The sequence below is a fragment of the Stegostoma tigrinum genome, chromosome 1, assembly GCF_030684315.1.
Source record: "Stegostoma tigrinum isolate sSteTig4 chromosome 1, sSteTig4.hap1, whole genome shotgun sequence".
In the NCBI taxonomy this organism is placed as follows: Eukaryota; Metazoa; Chordata; class Chondrichthyes; order Orectolobiformes; family Stegostomatidae; genus Stegostoma; species Stegostoma tigrinum.
The window spans coordinates 158,785,948-158,808,177 of record NC_081354.1 but is presented as its reverse complement, the minus strand read 5'-3'; the positions used below and the strand labels follow the sequence as shown (position 1 = coordinate 158,808,177).

At 41.6% G+C, this 22,230-nt stretch overlaps 1 protein-coding gene across 2 annotated transcripts in view; it reads right to left on the bottom strand.

Annotated features, from left to right (window-relative positions):
- The window catches only part of acaa2 (acetyl-CoA acyltransferase 2), a 70,527-nt gene that overhangs the window by 5,771 nt on the left and 42,526 nt on the right, over positions 1 to 22,230 (bottom strand). For both annotated transcript variants that reach the window (XM_048531506.2, XM_048531516.2), the window contains exons 5-9: positions 16,170 to 16,317; positions 13,095 to 13,270; positions 10,634 to 10,763; positions 8,099 to 8,169; positions 7,296 to 7,450 (exon numbers count right to left, since the gene is read on the bottom strand). In XM_048531506.2, coding sequence (XP_048387463.1) covers positions 7,296 to 7,450; positions 8,099 to 8,169; positions 10,634 to 10,763; positions 13,095 to 13,270; positions 16,170 to 16,317 — 680 coding nt within the window. The remainder of the gene's footprint in view (positions 1 to 7,295; positions 7,451 to 8,098; positions 8,170 to 10,633; positions 10,764 to 13,094; positions 13,271 to 16,169; positions 16,318 to 22,230) is intronic.

Sequence of the window (22,230 nt, the reverse complement as noted above, 5' to 3'; positions counted from 1 at the left end):
GGCTGTGCAGGGGAAGGGGGGGCATGAAGCTGAGAAAGAAACTAAATTAAATCACGTGGCAACAAAATCCATAACAGGTACATGGTGGATGCAAACTGATTAATGGAATAGCCTGTTCTCACTTTATGCTCTTATTTAACAGTATCAAATCTCTTGGATAGTTTTCTTACTGCCATTTGAAGCTTCCTGAGCTCTCAGAGGACAGGGGAAGTGACATTTCACCACAGAAAGAGTTCAGCATTTGGGTGTCACAAGACAAGAGATTGTTATTACAGTTTCAAATTCATAGTTATGAGGTGAGTAAAAGGAATGCGATCCTTCTTTGGGAGAGTTTTGTGCCGCAGCGAACTCAGGCTAACACTGTCTGCATGTTGACAATCTCTCAGATGGCTGTTCAGAGAACATATATGTGATGTGCGCACAGAGTATCAAACAATACCCCATGGTAGGCTCATTCAGAAGGTCAGGAGGAATGGGATACAGGGGAACTTAGCTGTCTGGATACAGAATTGGCTGGCCAACAGAAGACAGCGAGTGGTAGTAGAAGGAAAATATTCTGCCTGGAAATCAGTGGTGAGTGGGGTTCCACAGGGCTCTGTCCTTGGGCCTCTACTGTTTGTAATTTTTATTAATGACTTGGATGAGGGGATTGAAGGATGGGTCAGCAAGTTTGCAGACGACACAAAGGTCGGAGGTGTCATTGACAGTATAGAGGGCTGTTGTAGGCTGCAGCGGGACATTGACAGGATGCAGAGATGGGCTGAGAGGTGGCAGATGGAGTTCAACCTGGATAAATGCGAGGTGATGCATTTTGGAAGGTCGAATTTGAAAGCTGAGTACAGGATTAAGGATAGGATTCTTGGCAGTGTGGAGAAACAGAGGGATCTTGGTGGGCAGATACATAGATCCCTTAGAATGGCCACCCAAGTGGACAGGATTGTTAAGAAAGCATATGGTGTTTTGGCTTTCATTAACAGGGGGATTGAGTTTAAGAGTCGTGAGATCTTGTTGCAGCTCTATAAAACTTTGGTTAGACCGCACTTGGAATACTGTGTCCAGTTCTGGTCGCCCTATTACAGGAAAGATGTGGATGCTTTGGAGAGGGTTCAGAGGAGGTTTACCAGGATGCTGCCTGGACTGGAGGGCTTATCTTATGAAGAGAGGTTGACTGAGCTCGGTCTCTTTTCATTGGAGAAAAGGAGGAGGAGAGGGGACCTAGATACAAGATAATGAGAGGCATAGATAGAGTTAATAGCCAGAGACTATTTCCCAGGGCAGAAATGGCTAGCACAAGGGGTCACAGTTTTAAGCTGGTTGGAGGAAAGTATAGAGGGGATGTCAGAGGCGGGTTCTTTACACAGAGTGTTGTGAGAGCATGGAATGCGTTGCCAGCAGCAGTTGTGGAAGCAAGGTCATTGGGGTCATTTAAGAGACTGCTGGACATGCATATGGTCACAGAAATGTGAGGGTGCATACATGAGGATCAATGGTCGGCACAACATTGTGGGCTGAAGGGCCTGTTCTGTGCTGTACTGTTCTATGTTCTATGTTCTATCTAGAGGCAGTGGTGTGTTGGTAATATCAGCGCATTAGTAATTTGGGGCCCAGACTAATACTCTGGACACACTGGTTCAATTACAGCCGCAGTAGCTGGTTGAATAAACCTGGAATTAAAAACTAGTCTCAGCAAAGGGTGGTAATGAGTCCATTGTTATTTGCTGTAAAGATCTAGCCGATTCACCACTGTTCGTCGGACATGGAAATCTGCCACACTTACCTGCAATAATGAGAGTAATTCTTCACTTCCTTTTGGCTTGCTCAGGCCAATTCACTCAGTTCAAAGGCAGATAGAGATGGCCAAATTGCTAATGAAACCCACATACCATTAAAGAATGAAAAAAAGCAAAAGGAAATCGAAGTTCCTGAAGCAAGGAATTTTGGTTCAAGAAGCAATTGACCATAATTTACTGCATCAGAAAGGATGAGGAGAGCCTGAAATCACCCAAAGGGCAGGATCACAGGGATAACACAGTAAGGACATGACAATTTACATGAGGCAGCTGACAAAAGCAGGATGCACAGGGACAAGACATTCTCAAATTACTGAAGTTATCCAACTTAGTATTGGGCAAATATGACACAGACAGTGACAGCAACTCAGAAGATGTTCTGAGTAATACTCTGGATCCAAGGATGACCTCAAAAGATGAGAGGCAAGTAGATGAAAGAATGGAAAGGGATAGCAAGGTGTGGCCTGGACACATTCTGTTGTCAGGGTTATGGGCTGCCTGTTTTTCAGCGTGCAACCACCTTGATGTCAGCCTTAAATGTATCATCGTTTTTTTCTTCTCAAGCAAAGATAAAGACAGAGATTGTTGAACCCAATGGTGTTGACAGATATCATGTTTGGAGACAGACACAGAGGAAGTCAATGTCTTTTAAACTCATTCTTGTGATATGAGCAAGGCTAGACTATTGTTTTCCTTGAGAAGTTGGTGGTGAGTCTTCTCGGACCTCTGCAAATCTTTCGACTGTTAGAGAGAGAGTTATAGAATTTCAACCCAGTGATTATAGTGCAGGCACTAGATTGAAAACCAAGACTTATGAGAAATGTTAACATGTGGCTGCAGTGGTGAAGGAAGGAGGGACGAGTTCACATTCTTGGGTGCATCAGTTATTTGTCAGGCACTAGGTGGGGCAGTGATTATCTAGCAAAAATATCACTAGTCCATTAATCCAGAGACCCAGACGATTACCTGGTTCCCCAGAACGATCCCACCATTGCAGATGGTAGAATTTGAATTCATTAAAACCTGGAATTAGGAGTCTGCTGATGACCATTGTTGATTGTCAGGAAAAAAATTACCTGGTTCAGTAACAAGCAGCAGAGGAGCTGGAAAACTGACATTTCGGGTCGAGACCCTTCATCAGGAAAAAAAAACTTCAGTCTTTCTGAAGAAGGGTCTCGACCCGAAACATAAGCTTTCCTGCTCCTCTGCTGAGTTCATCCAGCTCTACACCTTGTTATCTCAAGTTCTCCAGCATTGGCAGTTCCTACTATCTCTGGTTCAGTAACGGCCTACATGTGATTCCAGACCCACAGAAATGTGGTTGACTCTTAACTGCCCTCTGGAAAATTAGGGACTCTTAATAAACGCTGGCCTAGATACCGACACCCTTATCCCGTGAATAAAACAAAAATAAACCATACCAAAAGATGAGGGGATGATTTAAATTCAAATGGCATGGAAAATCTAAATTTGGAAAAAGAGTATGATTAGTAAGGCTTCTGAGAGATAGAAGCAGAAATATTTACTAACAATTTCAGCTATGAGACAAAAAAAATGGAAAAACTGCTAAAGTATGCGAGATTAAAAGTCCATTGGAGTAGTTTAAACAGGATCAAAATATGAGTTTACTAAGTAGTCACAAAAATAGTCAGCACTGTGTAGTTTTTATGTGGATCCACAAGGCATTAGAACAAAACCAGGGTTAATAACAATGCAAGATATGTATAGTTATATTAATAATGAATATTTACGCATTCTACAGAGTTAAGAAGTAGGAAGTGTTTTATTTTTATAAAGGTCACTCACTGCACAACAGGTGAGACACAAAACCGATTGCTCTTTGAAAATTGAGAATTAAAAGATCAACAGGGAAATGTCAGTTATCCTAATGACTACAATAAAGTCAGAAGTCACATGATACCAGGTTACAGTCCAACAAGTTCATTTGAAGTCTCACAGGCTATTGGACCACAGCCCCTTCGTCAGGTTAACTTTGGACTGTAATCTGACATTGTAACTTCTGGCTTTGTCCACCCCAGTCCAACACGAGCACCTCCACATCATGACAATAATAAAGATAAGACACGTGTTTAAAGTGAGGAATATTTTGCAGAATACATTCAGGATTGATTCCTGAATTAGTAACCTTCTAGTCAAAAATCAAGGAATAGCATCCATTTAGTTGCAGGGAAAAAAATGATCCAATTTGAGGTGGTTAACTAAAATAATAAAAGGGATCAGATAAGATAATTATTTCTCAGTATTATCCAAAGTAGAAAAACCTACAGCAAGAGAACATGACATAACCTTAAAACTAGAGCTAAGTGTAAAATAATGAAAAAGGAAATCTTCACTCACAAAGGAAAACTTTAATCCAAAACTTCTACAACTATGGATGCTGAGAAAACTGGAATTTAAGTTCATAATCTGCATTGTTTCGATGGAACAAATTATTTTTCAAGGTCTTTCTCAGATTGTAGTTCCTTAATTCAGGCAGTATTCCAGAAAATCTGTGCTGTAACGATCCACATTTCCATTATTACAATTCCTCTGTAAGGCCCTCCTGTAAACCAGTTTGACAAAGCTACTGGTAATCATCTCCTCCTAACAGCTTCTGTGACTCTGACCGTGTACTTCTTATGCCTCTTATATACTGTGTAGATTATATTGTGCTTTTAATGTAGAAAAATTCAAGTTTTATATTATGTTATAATGATATAATCACAAAAGACATAAGCGTACAATGTTATGAAGCAGAAAAGCAAATCAATAATAATAGTGGGTACTTCTGTTCATAAACAAAGAGTACAAGAGCACCACCTACTGCTGACAGACATCTACAAATGACACAATTAGAATGTAGAGGTAACACTTAATATTAACTTTTCAGGAATGATTTTATCCATCAAAATTCCTAACATTGAACAATTTCTCTATATTAGATTGCTGAATAAGTTCAACATTTTCTGTTTTTACTTAATAAACACTAGACCTAATACATTAATAGCTTTTGCTTCAAAAGAAATATAAAAATACATTTTTCATTATTCTTGGGTCGTCAGATGCACTTTTATATGCAATATAAACTAAGTTATAAACAACTTAGGAGCTGGCATTAGCTTCTTTTTGTAGGCATCTTATTTCAAAATAGTCATTTGGTGGTTTTAATACAGGTATTGCTTTCTTTGGGGAAAGCCTGTCATGCCTCCCAGGTATTCAAGTGTCAAGCTTTCTCTGAGATAAAGTAACCTCAGGGCTTACATTCCACCCAACTCCCACCAAGCAAGTCCTTCCAGGCAGCCGAACGTTGACAACTGTCCCTTGCAACAGCACCATCAGCAGAGGTGCCAGACATTGGTAATACAACCAGGGAGAGGCCTAGGACCGCTGACGGGCTCAGGTGAAGATGAATGAGGATGGGGGTGTTGCTGGGTGTAAGTTGTGGGAAAAGGTGGTGGTCAGGATGAGGAGTGAGCAGAATAGGCAGATGATTGAATTAGCTGCGCAGATAGAGCTTAAATGGGGATGACTGTTTGCCCATTCCAGAGATTTGTAGATCAATGCTGGGAACTAAATATTCAGGGGTATGGAACTTTTTGAAAGAACAGGAGGAAGATAAAGCTGGTATGGCAGCTTTGTTAGTATAAGAAGGAATAAGTACAAGAGCACAAAATGGTCTTTGACCATGTTGTGTGGTTTTATCACCATGCTAAATTGGATAGACCTCAATACTGGGCATCCAAAAAGCACTGTGGACTATCAGCAGTAGCAAAATCACATTCCAACACAATATGCAACCTCATGGCTCAGGATATTGTCCTCTCCTATAACCATTAAGCCTGGGGATCAACCTTGGTTCAAAGACTGCTGTAGGGCATGCTAGGAACAGCATCCAGCATATCTAAAAATGAGGTATTAGCCTGGTCAAGTTACAAAACAAGACTACTTGTGTGCCAAGCAGCGTAAATAGTGAGTAATAGAGAGAGTTAAGCGATTCCGCAACCAACAGATCAGATATAAATTCTGGAGTCCTACCACACCCAGTCATGAATGGTGACAATTAAACAACACTGTGCAGCAGGCTCCACAAACAGCTCTATTCTTAATAATGGAACAGCCTAGTATATCAGTGCAAAAGATAAGGCTGAAGCATTTGCAACAATCTTCAGCCAGAAGTGCTGAGTGGATGATCCATCTTGGCCTTCTCCAAAGGTCCCGAACATCTCACATCAGCCAATTTGATTCACTCCAAGTGGTTAGAGGCACTGGATGGGCCCAAAGACTATGGGCCCTGAAAACAAACCTGCACCTGTACAGAAGACTTGTGCTCTAGAACTACTTCTGCTTCTCAATTTGAGACTTGCAAGAGTGGGTTGGTTAAGGATAAAAGTATATATCAGTTGTGATTCTGTGACTGGAAATTCTTAATTAAGTAATCTTAAGTGTTGCATGAGAAATAAATTTAAGATAATCAGACCAAGCAGTATCATAGGAGCAGGAAGGCTGATGTTTCGGAAGGGTCCAGGCCTGAAATGTCAGCCTTCCTGCTCCTTGATGCTGCTTGGCCTGCTGTGTTCATCCAGCTCTACACCTGTTATCTTGGATTCTCCAGCATCTGCAGTTCCTATTATCTTTAAGATAATTAGGTTGGACCTGCAGCATGATGAATTGATGCATGGTAGAAACCACAAATGTGAATACCAGAATCCAACTTTGTTTAGTCAAAAGACATTTGCGTTTGCACCCTTTTTTAAAAAAAAATGTTTAAAGGTATCTGAGATGATCTCTGCTGTATCCAGTGAAAATACCCTGACAAATCAGAAGCTGTCTGCATGGTTCTTGAATTAAGTTTTGCAGTTAACTGTCCTTGATGCATCTCAATGTTGATGATGACCCAACTAATCAGCACCTTCTTCTCAGACTGTATAAGATAGTGCCTTTTCTTCACACTGGTTTCTTGAGTCCTAGTTCTGAGTGCATGATTTTTCAGATTCAACTTGTTACCTTTTCAGCAATGGCTAGTTATATAACATTATTGGATCTGGAGTGGCATTGTCATACTCATCATAGGGATTAGTCTGGATTACAAGACAATGAACCCATTACACCACTAAGTCTACTGTGGCCAAAGGGACGGACGGACGGACGGACGGACACACACACACACACACACACACACACACACACACACACACACACAGCTACGAATAGTTATAAACCTTTACATTACATGCAGGATTCTTAAAACAGAAAATGTATTTTAAACACATCAGGAATTGGTACAATTCCCCATTGTAATTGCTTGGTTCAAGGTCAGAAACTCTGCTCATTGAGTACGGAGTAAACAAACAACTGATCGTAAGGTCCTCTGCACCTTGCAGTGAAGCTCCAATATGAAACAGTACTGTGCCAGTAGATTGTTTCAAAATTAATTCAAAGGATCTACACACAAATCCACATCATTTAGCCAAGAAACACACTGATAAATAAACCTAGTTATTGTACCTCAGCTCATAAACTAGATGTGCTGTTATCCTGGTTCCTGATGCTCCCAGTGGGTGTCCTAAAGCTATAGCCCCTCCATTCACGTTAGTGTTTTTGGGATCCAACTTCAGAGCTTTCTGTACAGCCAAATACTGAGGAGCAAAAGCTTCATTTACCTTTTGAAGAAAGAACATATCACAATCAATAACATTGTAAAGATCAGTTTGAAATACAATGCTATATTTGGCCGAAACAGTGAATTGCTGGCTTCACAAGCCAATGCTCACAATTTCCACCCCCAGTATATATATGTTGTTACTTATCACAGCCTGCACAGCAGCAGATATAGGTTGCCACAGTGTCATTGGCTTAGGGAGGTGAAATTCAGCCAACCATCTTATTCCCAACCCTACAATTTCTCCTAGACAATGAACTGTGAGGACGCTGGAGAACAATGGTACAATGCTCCATGTGCAAAGAACAAATCTGTACAAAGTACAGAAATGTAACCCCATAAAGGAGGCAACATTGACCAGACACCTTAAGAGAGAGAGGGAAGAAAAAGTTGGTGGGAAGAGTAATTTGTGGTAAAAGGAAAATTAGAATAAAGAGCAGGCTTACTATGCCCTTGAGTCTGCTCTGCTATTCAACCAAATTTTGGCTGACTTAGACACAGCTCAAACATGTAAAAGGGGGAATTAAATAAACATATTGTTGGAGAAAGAAATAAAAGGTAGAGCCAACAGGGTGGGATGCCTGGCAGTTTACTTGTATTATATTACTAATTATGGCTATCACAAACCAATTCACTGATCTTCACAGACCTCAACTAGATCCATATCCTTCAAGGATAATCCTGCTTTCTTCAGGACTCCACTGATTGCTGGCACTGGGCCTGCCAGAGACAAAAATAAGAGCTAATCAGTAAGGAAATAAGCTTTGAGTTCTCTAATTTCTCCAGCTATTAAAATACAAAGTATGCAGAAAGTTGGAATACTTAGACGCCAACATGCTGTACCATCTGCTGGCAACAGTCACCCCACATTAACGTTCTCAGCTTCCGCCATTCTGACCAGAAAGCCGTGAACAAATGCTAACATAAGTTTTCACAGCAGAGGTATGCAAAGGCATCCACTGTGAAGTTTTAACGCTTTCTTTGTTCTGGATGTGAGTTTGCTTGCTGAGCTGGAAGGTTAGTTTTCAGACGTTTCATGACGTTTTCATGATGTTACCTAGAATGGTGACGAAACGTCTGAAAACTAACCTGACAGCTCAGCGAGCAAACTCACATCCAGAACCTCAACCTGAGCTACAAGTCTTCTCAAAACTTGCTAGCTTTCTTTATTAGTAAAATTCATCTTCCAAAAATAAATCAATTCTATTTACTTGCTAATGACTGAGGGAAAATTATAAGGAGAGACTGGAAATGTTTGGTCAGTAAAGCAAAATCTTTAATTAAAAAGGTATTATTGAAATAACTAATTGCTGCTTTCTCAACCACCAATGTTTTTTGCCACCTTCAATTTTCCCAAACATTTAATCAAGGATTGCCAATCAGTCTTCTACCAATTTACTGCAAAATATGTTAATCAGCATCTGACAAAAGAATGGTTTAATGTTTTGGAAACCTGAAACTGGCCCTATTAAGCAGCAAAGTTCCTTTAAAGCTGTTTTGTTGTCTTGAGACATGAGGTGTGTGTCCAATATAAAATTGCTGAGATTTCCTGAGTCAGGTGGTGAACAGACCACTCAAAATGGTGAACAGATCCCTCAAAATGGTGCTAAATTGTCACTGACCCATACAAGCCAGGCTATTTCTCAGTTCAATCTCTAACATTTCTGGGGTGGCAGTTAGGAAATTCCACAATTGGACATCAGAACCACAATAAAGTGATGGAAGATGGGGGAGGGTTGGGTCAGGATTCTTGTTCCTGATTGTCATCTGATAACTCCTGCAACAGGTAACGGACAGGGACAAAAATGAAGCCCCATTGACAAACAAGATAGTTACACATTCTATAGGCTCACGGATAAAAGGTGGTTTTGAAGGACTGCCAGTATCTGGGTTGCTGCAAACTAGTGCAAATTAGTATCTTCAATAAACCCAGATTCCTAACATTTCATAGGATGTGCATTCCACACTGCAGCAATGGATCTCACTTCAAATTCAGATTAGAACTCTTACAACAAACCTAATTTCTCCACCCTCTGTCTCCCCACAAAATGGAATTAAAACAAAAAATTATGTCTGGATTATATTTATAATCCCGTTTAACAAATTGCATTGATATTCCTCATCATGTTTAATGCAAGTGCTACCTCAATTAAAACAAGAGAGAGGATTTTCACATGAAAAATGAATATTTTGGCTACCATTGCAAATTTAGATGACTCAATTGATACAAGCTGTCCTATAACCTGATAGTGGACCACTTGGAATTGGCTAATCATCATCTAAAAGGAAATTTAGTGGCTGGTTAGTTCTTGGAAAATTTTACGATTAGTTTTCCTCAGTGTTTTGTCTCAAAGCACTGATTAGTACTGGGCAATAGAGCCTATGCAGTGAACGTTTGCTAGGATAGGCTGTGCAGGGGATCACAATCATTTTTATCTTTCATCTGTCACTGATTTTTCTCCCATTGGAATATGTCCATCAGCAACCGTTTTTGTTTTGATAAAGCAGTGGTGCTGAAACCAGTTGCAACCACCAAAAATGCCTCAGATCAATTAACTCTACCATAGAATCATCCATCTAAGGGTGAATTCAAACACCAACTTAAAGGTTAAAGTACTTTAGCAAAAAAATCCAAATCATTTTGAAGCTTCATATTCAATTATATCATTGCTTCATTTCAGTCTGAGAGATTTTCCTTTGTTTCTTCAAAGGATGTAGGTTATTTGTTGCCCGTCTCTAATTGCACCCAAACTTGCTAGGCCAGGATAGGCGAGATAACAAGGTGTAGAGCTGGATGAACACAGCAGGCCAAGCAGCATCAGAGGAGCAGGAAGGATGACGTTTCGGGCCTAGGCCTTCTTCAGAAAATGCAGGTTTGGGTCAGAGGTAAGGATGGAAGATTTCCTTTCTTTGTCCCTGTCCGTTACCTGTTGCAGGAGTTATCAGATGACAATCAGGAACGAGAATCCTGACCCAACCCTCCCCCATCTTCCATCACTTTATTTACTGACAGGGGTTTGATTTTTTTTTTAAGATTTATTAACTGAATTCTTCACTAGCTGTCTTGGTGAGATTTTAACTCAGGTCCCAAGGCCATTAGGCCAGGCCTCCATATTACTAATTACACAATATCACTGTGTTACTATCTGCCCTTTAACGTTACTGAACATACAGTAGTACTCACCAATTCCCATAACGCTTGGATCACATCCACACACATGATGGGCCACTATTCTGGCCAGTGGGGTCAGTTTGTGTTTCTGGACGGCATCTTCACTGGCTATAATCACTGCAGCAGCTCCATCACACACTCCCTAAGAAATGTAAATTATAGCCACCTTTCCAAACTGTAAAGTATCTTATTATTCTCAAAACAAAATCTGATTGTATTTGTTCAATAATCTTGCGCAAACGAGACTCTGGGATAGTTACTATCTGTCTACACTTCTGTACTTTCGTTATGTTACCTGACTAAAAGAATTCACAAGGAACAAGCTCGTAATATCTGATGGCTCAGCAACTGAACTAAGCCATGGGGGACAGGATTGTCCAACTTCTCAATAGTCTCAAAATCACCTTGCTAGACTGCAGTTGGGGCATCCGACTCCCTCAGTGATCCTGATTTAGGAGACGGTGGGGAAAAGCTATTAACAGTTTTGGCACTGATTTCTATTCTGCAATTCCTGCTGCAAAGTACCCATGTGTGGACATCTGGGAAAAACAGTAAGATCAATCCTGGTATTGACGGCCCCATGATCAAATAACCTCTGAACACACTATTCAGGTTCACACAAGCAATATCTACGACAACTCTTACTTATAGCTTTTAATGCGCTTTAATATGATAACCAATTTCCAGAGTCCTTCAAAGGAGAATCAGAGAGCAAAAAAAAACAGAGCCATTAAAGGAGATTTCCAGGCAGGTTACCAAAAGCTTGATCAAACTGCTACCTTTTTGATTTGAAGAGCATCTAAAGGAGGAAAAATAAAGTAGATAGGCAGAGAGTTCTTGGCAGAGAATTCCAGCATTGAAGACATGGCTGCCAATGGTAGTATAATTAACATTTGGATTAAGGCTAAAAGAAGCCAAAACTGGCAAAGTGCAGCGATCAAGGCAGCTAAAGGACAGGAGGAGGAGAAAGGATGTATCTCTAACAGCATGAGATCACATCTATCTTTTCAACTTCTTTAAGAATTTCAAACTTGAAACATTGCTGAATTGGATGCAAATGTAGACCAATGAGCACAGGGTAACATGGGAATGGACCTAAGTGGGAATTAGGGTACAGGCAGCAGATTTCTTGACGATCTTTAGCATATGGACATTGGAAAATGGACCACTGACCGTGTGAGTTTTGGAAGGGTCAAATTTAGAAGTAAAAACTGCAATGTCCAGGCTTTCAATCTGAGGCAGAGGTAAAAATAAAAAACAAGTGCTGCTGTGTGGTGAAAGCAATTGATTTGATAATAACTCTACTTGTGCCAACACAGATCCTTCAGTCCAATTCGTCCATGCTGACCAGATATCCCAATCTAACCTGGTCCCATTTGCCAGCATTTGGCCCATATCCCTCTAAACCTTTCCTATTCATCAACCATGATGCGGAGGGGTGGATAAATTCGGAAGTCACAACAACAGGTTATAGTCCAACAGGTTTATTTGAAATCAAAGCCCCTGAAAGCTTATGATTTCAAATAAACCTGTTGGACAATAATTTAGTGTCATGTGACTTCAGACTTTATTCGTATACCCATCCCGGGTGCATTTAAATGTTCTCATTTCACCCAACTGCACCACTTCCACTGGCAGCTTGTTCCATCAGGTGCCACGCTCTGCGTGAAAAAGTTACCCCTCAGGTTCCTTTTAAATCTTCGCCCTCTCACCTTAAACCTATGCTCTCTAGTTTTGAACCTCCCCATCCTACAAAAAAGACTTTCACTATTTATCCTATCTGTGCCCCTCATGATTTTATAAACCTCAGTCACCAAAGCTCCCAGGAGAAAAGGCTGACATGGTCAACCTCTCTCTATCTCAAACCCTCCTGGCCACATTCTTGTAAATCTTTTCTGCACCTTCTCAGTTTAACAACAATATCCTACTTATAGAAGGGTGACAAGAATTATATGCTGTATTTTACAAGTGGTCTCACCAATGTCCTGTAGAGCCGCAACATGACATCCCCAACTCCTACACTCAATGTTAGACTAATAAAGGCAAGCATGCCAGAAATGCCTTCTTCACCACCCCGTCTACTTGCCACTCTACTTTCAAGGGACTATGCACATGCGTCTAGGTCTCTTTGTTCGGCAATACATCCAGGGCCCTACTATTAGTTGTACAATTCCTGCCCTGGGTTTACTTTACCAAAATGCAATACCTCACATTTGTCTAAATTAAACTCCATCTGCCACTTCAGAAACTCATCTCATGTCAAACAAGTGTCATGTTTGCGCAGTCCGATTCCTCAGGGGAGCACCAGTGGCTAGAAAAAGTAGCTTGACTAGCGTTGTGAATCATAAACTAAACATGTCCCAGAACAGGAAGAGGAGTAAAGGTAAACTGAAGAACCCAAACTATTTAATGGCAAAACTAGACACTAAGTAGATTTGACAACATTTCACAAGGGCAGGGGTTTGGAACATACCGAGGCATTTCCCGCAGTGACGGTGCCATTTTCCTTGAACACAGTTGGTAACTTGGCCATCTGCTCTGCAGTGGTGTTTGGTCTAGGGTGTTCATCATGTGTTACAGACTGTACTCCCTTCTTGACTTTAATCTCAATTGGAGCCAATTCCTCTTTGAAGTAACCAGCTTCATGGGCTGAAAGTGATTATGCAATTTGTATCAGAAATGCACACATACATATTTTTACTTGCTTCTCAATCTTAGTAGGAGAAGGAAATGACCTTTTTTTTCAAAAACAGGTCAAAACACTAATAATTCCCAAACTCAAGACCACAAAAAATAGCAGAAGTTGGCCATCCAGTCCAGCAGCTCTGCTCTGCCAACTCTCAACTTTAATTTCCTGCCTTTCCCCATAACCCTTGATTTCTCTACTGCAGTAAAGAATTCCTTAAATTCACACCTCATAATTCCTCCTCATTTTTTGTTCTAAATAGGTGAGCCCTTACTCAGATTATGTCCTCTAATCCTGGACTCACCCGTAAAGGGAATCTAACTCTCCACATCTATCCTGTCAAGGCCCCTCAGAACCTTACGTTTCACATAAATCCCTTCATAACTGAAACCCCTCAATAGCCAGAATCAACCTAATGAACCTGCTCTGGACTGCCTCCAATACTAATAGTTCTTTTTTTTAAGAAAAGGGGGAAAAAGCTGTTCACCGTATTCTATGTGTGGTCTGACTCGTTCCTTGCATAATTTTAGCAAAACTTCCTTTTCTATACGCCATCCGTTTGAAATAAAGACCTACTTGCCATTTGCCTTCTCTATTACCTGCTAAACATGGATGCCATCTTTCTGAATCATGCATGCCTTTCTCCACTTAAAGAATATTCAGCTCCTCTATTCCTCCTGCCAAAGTTCTAAACCTCACATTTTCCAACATATACTCCATTTGCCAAGTTTTGCCCACTTACTCCACTTGTCTGTATTGCTCCATAGACTCAGTCATTCTTACCACTCATTAGAGAATTGGAATAGAATAAATCAGCTAATCCACTCTGTTCTGATTTAATACAATCATGGCTTTTAACCATGTTATTCCCAGAATTCATTGCCATTTACCACCACAGATTTAACAACCTCCACTTTCAATCTACTTGAAGAATTCTCCAGCCTTTCAGGTTGAGAATTCCGAAGATTCACTACCCTCTGGACTTTAAAACAAAATCTCTTTATCTTGGTCCTAAATGTCATTGTTAAATTATGCCTACTCGTTCAGGACACCCCAGCCAGGGGAAACATACTCCTTGCATCCACCCTGTCTATCTCTAAATATTTTGTCTCATCTTATGTTATTAAGTAGCCCAGTGTGCAATATCTTATCGAGCACCCTTTCAGAAATTCAAATATATAAAATCTGTGGATTCCCCTTTATCTATCCTGCTTGTTACCACCTTGAATATTTCTAATAAATTTGTCAGGCGTGATTTCCTCATTGTAAAGCAATACTGATTCTGCTTGTAATGTATGTCTAATTGTTCTGCAATTATAACCTTTCATGATAGACAACAACATTTTCTCAGCGCCAGATGCAAGATAAAATGGCCTTAAAGTATCTGTTCTTTTGTGAAAACCAAAAGAACTGCAGATGCTGTAAATCAGGAACAAAAACAGAAGTTGCTGGAAAAGCTCAGCAGGTCTGGCAGCATCTGTGAAGAAAAAAAGTCAGAGTTTACATTTTGGATCCAGTGACCCTTCCTGAAAGCCTGAGGAAGGTTGTTCTGAGGAAGGCTCACTGGATCCAAAACGTTAACTCTGACATTTTTCTTTACAAATGCTGCCAGACCTGCTGAGCTTTTCCAGCAACCTGTGTTTGTACCTGATTTCTTGTATTTGCTATTTACATTCAGTTATACACTATAACACATGCAGGCAAGGATTTCATAGATAAACAATTAAGATGTACAGATTTTACCTCATGATACCAACTACAAAGAAAGAATCTTCAAGTTAGTGTTAAGAAGATCTAAGGTACTTTAATGAAAAGGACATAATCTCAGAATTAAAAGGTCACCAAAATAAATTCTGAATTGAGGAATTTCTTTTGAGGGTTTAGAGTTTTACAAATTCCTTGCCACAGAGAGCTGTGGGGACACAATCTTTGGGTGTGTTTAGAGTGAGATAAATAGATTTTTGACCAGGAAAGTCAGGGCTTATGGGGAAAGGGGTGGAAGATGGATGTTAGGATCAATCATGATCCTATCGCATGACAAAAAGGCTTGAGGGGGTCTAACAGTCTACTCGTGTTCCTCCTTTTGTTATATTTGCCAATATCCCTGTATTTTCTGTTTTAGTTTTACAATTTAAGTATTTGTGGTTACCTTCACATTTACAGAGTCATACAGCATAACAACAGACCCTTTGCTTCAAATCATCCACACCAACCAGACATCCCAATCTAACTTAGTCCCACAGCCAGCATTTGGTCCATATCCCACTGAACTCTTCCTATTCATATACAACATTTAAAAGGCACCTGGATGAGTAATTGTACAAGCCTCCTCCGCTTCTGTCAGCTCGTTCCATGCATGTACCACCCTTCTGAAAAAGTAAGTTATCCCTCAGGTCCCTTTTAAATCTTTCCCACCTCATCTTTTACTATGCCCTCTAGTTTTGGATGCACCCACCCTAGGGAAAAGACCTTAGCTATTCTCTCTATCATTGCCTCTCATGATTTTATAAACCTTGAACGTGAGAGACTGAGGAGTGACCCTAAAGGGAAAAAAGTTCCAGTCTATTCAGCCTCTTCCTGTAACCCAAATCCTCCAGTCCCAGCAACAAACTTCTGACATGTTTTTTGCTCGGTTTCAAGTTGAACAACATATTCTGGGTAACCAGAACTGTACACAGTATTCCAAACATGGCCTCATCAATGTACAGCCAGAACATGACTTCCCAATGCCTCCACTTACTGTTATGACCAATGAAGGCAAGCATGCTAAATGTCTTCTTTCATTTCAACATAAATGATACTTCCTCACAGTGTCTTCACAAACAGACTTTACAGATGACATAGCAGCACTGGAGTACTCACCAATTTTCCACTTCTCCTGAGTCTTCAATGCATACACATCACATTCCTCCCTGCTTATGTCATATTGCTCAGCAAGATTTTCTGCTGTAAGACCCATTGGAGTTTTAATATGGAGGTCAGTCAGTCCTGCCCATAAGGTATCTTCCATCTGCAGAAACATATATTCAAAAAAATTAATAAAAAATGTTTAATTCTCTAATTCAAAGATTTTCTGCATTTTTTTGCAGCAAGTGTCAGCATCCACAAAAGATTGGACTGTGCCCCAATAAGATTCTCATTCACAAATAATCTAAGTCTGCACCATCTCCATGTAAGCCACATTATACTTAATGGCAGTATTTTGAAATCCTTCTCAATCGTTTACAAGCTTTATACCTCTTCTGAACACTCGGATGGGCTCAGCTTTAACATTTTAAGAAGCTTGACATTGCTTAATATACAACAATGAAATAAGTACTGAGCCATTCACTGCAATATAACAGAGGCAATACGTACTGGTATTGCCAGTGGACTAGTAGTCCAGAAACACAAATGATGCTTTGGTAGAGTCCCAGACTTGAAGCCCACCAAAACAGATGTTGGATTTTTTTTAAAATCTGTAATTACATATTTGAAAAGTAGAAGCAGGGTAGGCCATTCAGCACTTTGAGCCTTCTCTGCCATTCAATAGGATCATAATCGATCATCCAACTGGAATGCCCTCTTCTCACTTTCTCCCCAGACCCTTTGATCCGTTTGGCCCCATATCTAATTCCTTCTTGAAAACAGTGTTTTTGTCTCAACTGCCATCTGTGGCAGAGAATTCCACAAGCTCACCATTCTCTCGGTGCGGAAACTTCATATTTCAGTCGCAAATGGCCCACCTCATATCCTTAGACTGTGACTCCTGATTCTGGACAACATGATCATCAGGAGCATCCTTCCTGCATTCACCCTAAAGTCTTGTTGGAATTTTATGGTTTCCTGATGTTAATTAAAAAGTATAATGATGGAGTTAAACTATTATTGACTGTCGAAAACCCATCTGATGCTCTACAGGGAAGGAAATCAGCCTGGAGTACACATGACCACAGCATTATGATTGACTCTGAACTGTCGTTTGAAATGAACTAGCAAGCCTATCATAGATAACAAGGTGTGGAGCTGGACATAGCAGGCCAAGCAGCATCATGAAGACCACAGCAGGCCAAAACTGATAAAGTCTCAGAGTCATGACAGCATCTCAAACTTGTCAAGCAACAGTCTGACATAGTCAAACACAAATCGTACCTTACAGACAACATCACACATTCTACTGGGTATGTTCTCTCCCGCCACCCATACAAAGGAAGTTGCACAGTGGAATACAAAAAGAACAAAGAAAAAGAAAATTACAGCACAGGAACAGGCCCTTCGGCCCTCCAAGCCTGCGCTGATCCAGATCCTCTATCTAAACCAGTCACTTATTTTCCAAGGATCTGTATCCCTCTGCTCCCTGCCCATTCATGTTTCTGTCTAGATACATCTTAAATGATGCAATCGTGCACATCTCTACCACCTCTGCTGGCAATGCATTCCAGGCACCCACCACCCTCTGTACAAAGAACTTTCAATGCATACCTCCCTTAAACTTTTCCCCTCTCACCGTGAAGTCATGACCCCTAGTAATTGAGTCCCCAACTCTGGGAAAAAGCTTCTTGCTATTCACCCTGTCCATACCTCTCATGATTTTGTAGACCTCAGTCAGGTCCCCCCTCAACCTCCGTCTTTCTAATGTAAATAATCCTAATCTACTCAACCTCTCTTCATAGCTAGCACTCTCTATACCAGGCAACACCCTGGTGCACCTCCTCTGCACCCTCACCAAAGCATCCACATCCTTTTGGTAATGTGGCCACCAGAACTGTACGCAGCATTCCAAATATGGTCAAGCCAAAGTCCTATACAATTGTAATATGACCTGCCAACTCGTGTACTCAATACCCCATCTGATGAAGGAAAGAATACCGTATGCCTTCTTGACCACTCTGACCTGCATTGCCACCTTCAGGGAACAATGGACCTGAACACCCAGAGATCTCTGTACATCAATTTTCCCCAGGGGTTTTCCATTTACCATATAGTTCACTCTTGAATTGGATCTTCCAAAATGCATCAAATCACATTTGCCTGGATTGCCTGGCCTTCATCTGCCATTTCTCCACTCAACTCTCCATTCTAGCTATATTCTGCTGCATTCTCTGACAGTCCCCTTCACTATCTGCTCCTCCAATCATAGTGTCATCTACAAACTTGCTAATCAGACCATCTACACCTTCCTCCAGATCATTTATGCACATCACAAACAACAATGGTCCAAACACTGATCCCTGTGGAACACCACTGGTCACAGTTCCCCATTTTGAGAAACTCTTCCACCGCAACTGTCTCCTGTTGCCCAACCAGTTCTCTATTCATCTAGCTAGTAACTCTGGATAACAAGGTGTAGAGCTGGATGAACACAGCAGGCCAAGCAGCATCAATAGGAGCAGGAAGGCTGACATTTTGGGCCTAGATCCTTCATCAGAATGGGGGAGGGGTTCTGCAAAGCAGTCTCCAAGCCTCCGCTTGGTTTCCCCAATGTAGAGGACGCGAACACCTCCGCTCAGTCCGCAACAAACTACTGCACCTCCCAGTCGCAAACCATTTCCACTCCCCCTCCCATTCTTTAGATGACATGTCCATCATGGGCCTCCTGCAGTGCCACAATGATGCCACCCGAAGGTTGCAGGAACAGCAACTCATATTCCGCCTGGGAACCCTGCAGCCTAATGGTATTAATGTGGACTTCACCAGTTTCAAAATCTCCCCTTCCCCAACTGCATCCCTAAACCTGCCCAGTTTGTCCCCTCCCCCCACTGCACCACACAACCAGCCCAGCTCCTCCACTCCACCCACTGCATCCCAAAACCAGTCCAACCTGTCTCCGCCTCCCTAACCTGTTCTTCCTCTCACCCATCCCTTCCTCCCACCCCAAGCCGCACCCCCATCTACCTACTAATCTCATCCCACCTCCTTGACCTGTCCGTCTTGCCTGGGCTGACCTATCCCCTCCCTACCTCCCCACCTATACTCTCTCCACCTATCTTCTTTTCTCTCCATCTTCGGTCCGCCTCCCCCTCTCCCCCTATTTATTCCAGAACCCTCAACCCATCCCCCTCTCTGATGAAGGGTCTAGACCCGAAACGAGTGCTTTTGTGCTCCTGAGATGGTGCTTGGCATGCTGTGTTCATCCAGCCTCACATTTTGTTGTCTTGGATTCTCCAGCATCTGCAGTTCCCATTATCTCTGATACTTGTCCACCCTAATGCTTTCTAGAACACCCAACACTCCCCCCACTCCTTTGCCACCTTGACCTAGAGTAATCAAACATCTAACCCTAACCTCAACATCCATCATGTCTCTCTCCTCAGGTGAATACTGACGCAAACTACTCATCAAGAATCTCACTCATTTTCTCTGACTCCTCGCATAACTTCCCTCCTTTGTCCTTGAATGGGCCAACCCTTTCTCTAGTTATTCTCTTCCCCTCTTGTACAAATAAAAGGCTTTGGGACTTCTTTAACCCTGTTTGCTAAAGATATTTCATGACCCCTTTTAGCCTGCTTAATTCCTCGTTTCAGGTCCTATTTTCCCGATATTCTTCCAAAGCTTCATCTGTTTTCAATTGCCTCGGCCTTACGTATGCTTTCTTTTTCCTCTTTGCTAGTCTCACAATTTCGCCCATCAAGCACGGTTCCCTAATCTTGCCCTTTCTATCCTCATTTTCACAGGGACATGTCTGTCCTGCACTCTAATCAACCTCTCTTTAAAAGCATTCCACATATCAAATGTGGATTTACCCTCAAACAGCTGCTCCCAATCCATATTCCCCAGCTCCTGCTGAATTTTGCGATAGTTGGCCTTCCCTCAATTCAGCACTCCTCGTTTAGGACCAATCTCGTCTTTGTCCATCAGTATTCTAAAACTTACAGAATTGTGATCGCTATTGCCAAAGTAATCCCCTACTGAAATTTCAACCACCTGACCGGGCTCATTCCCCAACGCCAAGTCCAGTATGGCCCCTTCCCGAGTTGGACTATTTACATACTACTCTAGAAAACCCTTCTGAATGCTCCTTACAAATTCTGCTCCATCTAAACCCCTAACACTAAGGGAATCCCAGTCAATGTTGGGAAAATTAAAATCTCCCATCACCACCACCCTGTTGGTCCTACATCTTTCCATAACCTGTCTACTATTTGTGCCTCTATCTCACGCTCGCTGATGGGAGGCCTGTAGTTCAGCCCCAACATTGTTACCCCACCCTTCCTATTTCTGAGCTCTGCCCATATTGCTTCACTGCTGGAGCTCTCCATAGTGCCCTCCTTTGGCGCTGCTGTGATATCCTCTTTGACCAGCAATGCAACTCCTCCACCCTTTTTACCTCCCTCTCTATCCCACCTGAAGCATTTATAACCTGGAATATTTAGTTGCCAATCTTGCCCTTCCCTCAACCAAGTCTCAGTAATAGTCATAACATCATACTCCCAGATACTAATCCAAGCCCTAAGTTCATCTGCCTTACCTGCTACACTTCTCACATTTAAACAAATGCACCTCAGACCACCTGTCCCTTTGCGTTCATCATCTGCTCTCTGCCTACTGTTCCCTTTAGTCACACTGATTTCATTATCTAGTTCCTTACAGGCTTTAGTTACTACCTCCTTACAGTCCACGAATCTCTTCATTTGGTTCCCACCCACTGCCACATTAGTTTAAACCCTCCCAACAGCGTTAGCAAATATATATTTGGGAGGGAGTTCTCGACACTAACTTCAGATCCATGAAGTTTCACAGCATCAGGTCAAACATGGGCAACTGAACATCCTGTTGATTACAATGTACCACCCTGCAGCTAATGAATCAGTACTCCATGTTGAGCATCAATTGGAGGAAGCACTGATGGTGGCAAAGGTGGAAATGAGGGAGAAGGTTCTACACTGGTTAGAGTCACACCTACTATAAAGGCAGGTGGTTATGGCTGTTGGAGGTCAAATCATCTTAATTCCAGAACAGCACTGCATGAGTTCCTCAGGATTACACACTAGGCCTACCTATTCTCAGCTACTTTATCAATGACTTTCCCTTCAACATGAGGTCAGAAGTAAAGCTGCTCACTGATGATTTTATCGTGTTCACTACTATGCCTTACTCCTCAGATACAGAAGCAGTTCATCCCTACAAGTAGTTGTCCTGAAATCTGGACAAAATTCAGGTTAAGCAGCAAATAACATAAGCATAACAGAGATATCAGGGAATAACCATCGCCCCATGATATTCAGACCATAAGACACAGGAGCAGAAATTAGGCCATTGAGTCATTCTCCTGCTTTCTTCCCATAAACCTTGATCCCCTTGATAATCAAGAACCCATCTATCTCAGTCTTAAATGTACTCAATGAGCTGGCCTTCACAGCCTTCTGTGGCAGTGACTTCCATAGATTCGACACTTCCCGGCTGAAGAAGTTTCTCCTTATCTCCATTCTAAAAGGTCTTCCCTTTACTCTAAGGCTGTGCCCTCAGGTTCTAAGTCTCTCCTACGAATGGGAGCATCTTTCCAACATCCACTTGTCCAGGTCATTCAGTATTCTCTAAGTTTCAATTAGATTGCCCTCATCCTTCTAAACTCCAATGAGTACTGTCCCACAGTCCTCAAACGTTCTCATTCCTGGAACCATTGTCGTGAAGATCCACTGAACCTGCTCCAGGGTCAGTACATCGTTCCTGAGGTATGGGGCCCAAAACTGCGCACAATACTCCATCAGAAATGTGGTCTCACCAGAGCCTTCTAAAGCCTCAGCAGTATATCCCTGCTTTTATATCCAAGTCCTCTCAAAATAATTGCCAACATTGCATTCGTCTTCCTGATTACTGACTCAACCTGTAAGTTTACCTTCGGAGAAACCTGAACTAGAACTCCCGGGCCTCTCTGTACTTCAGACTTCTGAATTTTATCCCTATTTAGAAAATAGTCCATGCTTTTATTCTTCGTACCAAAGGG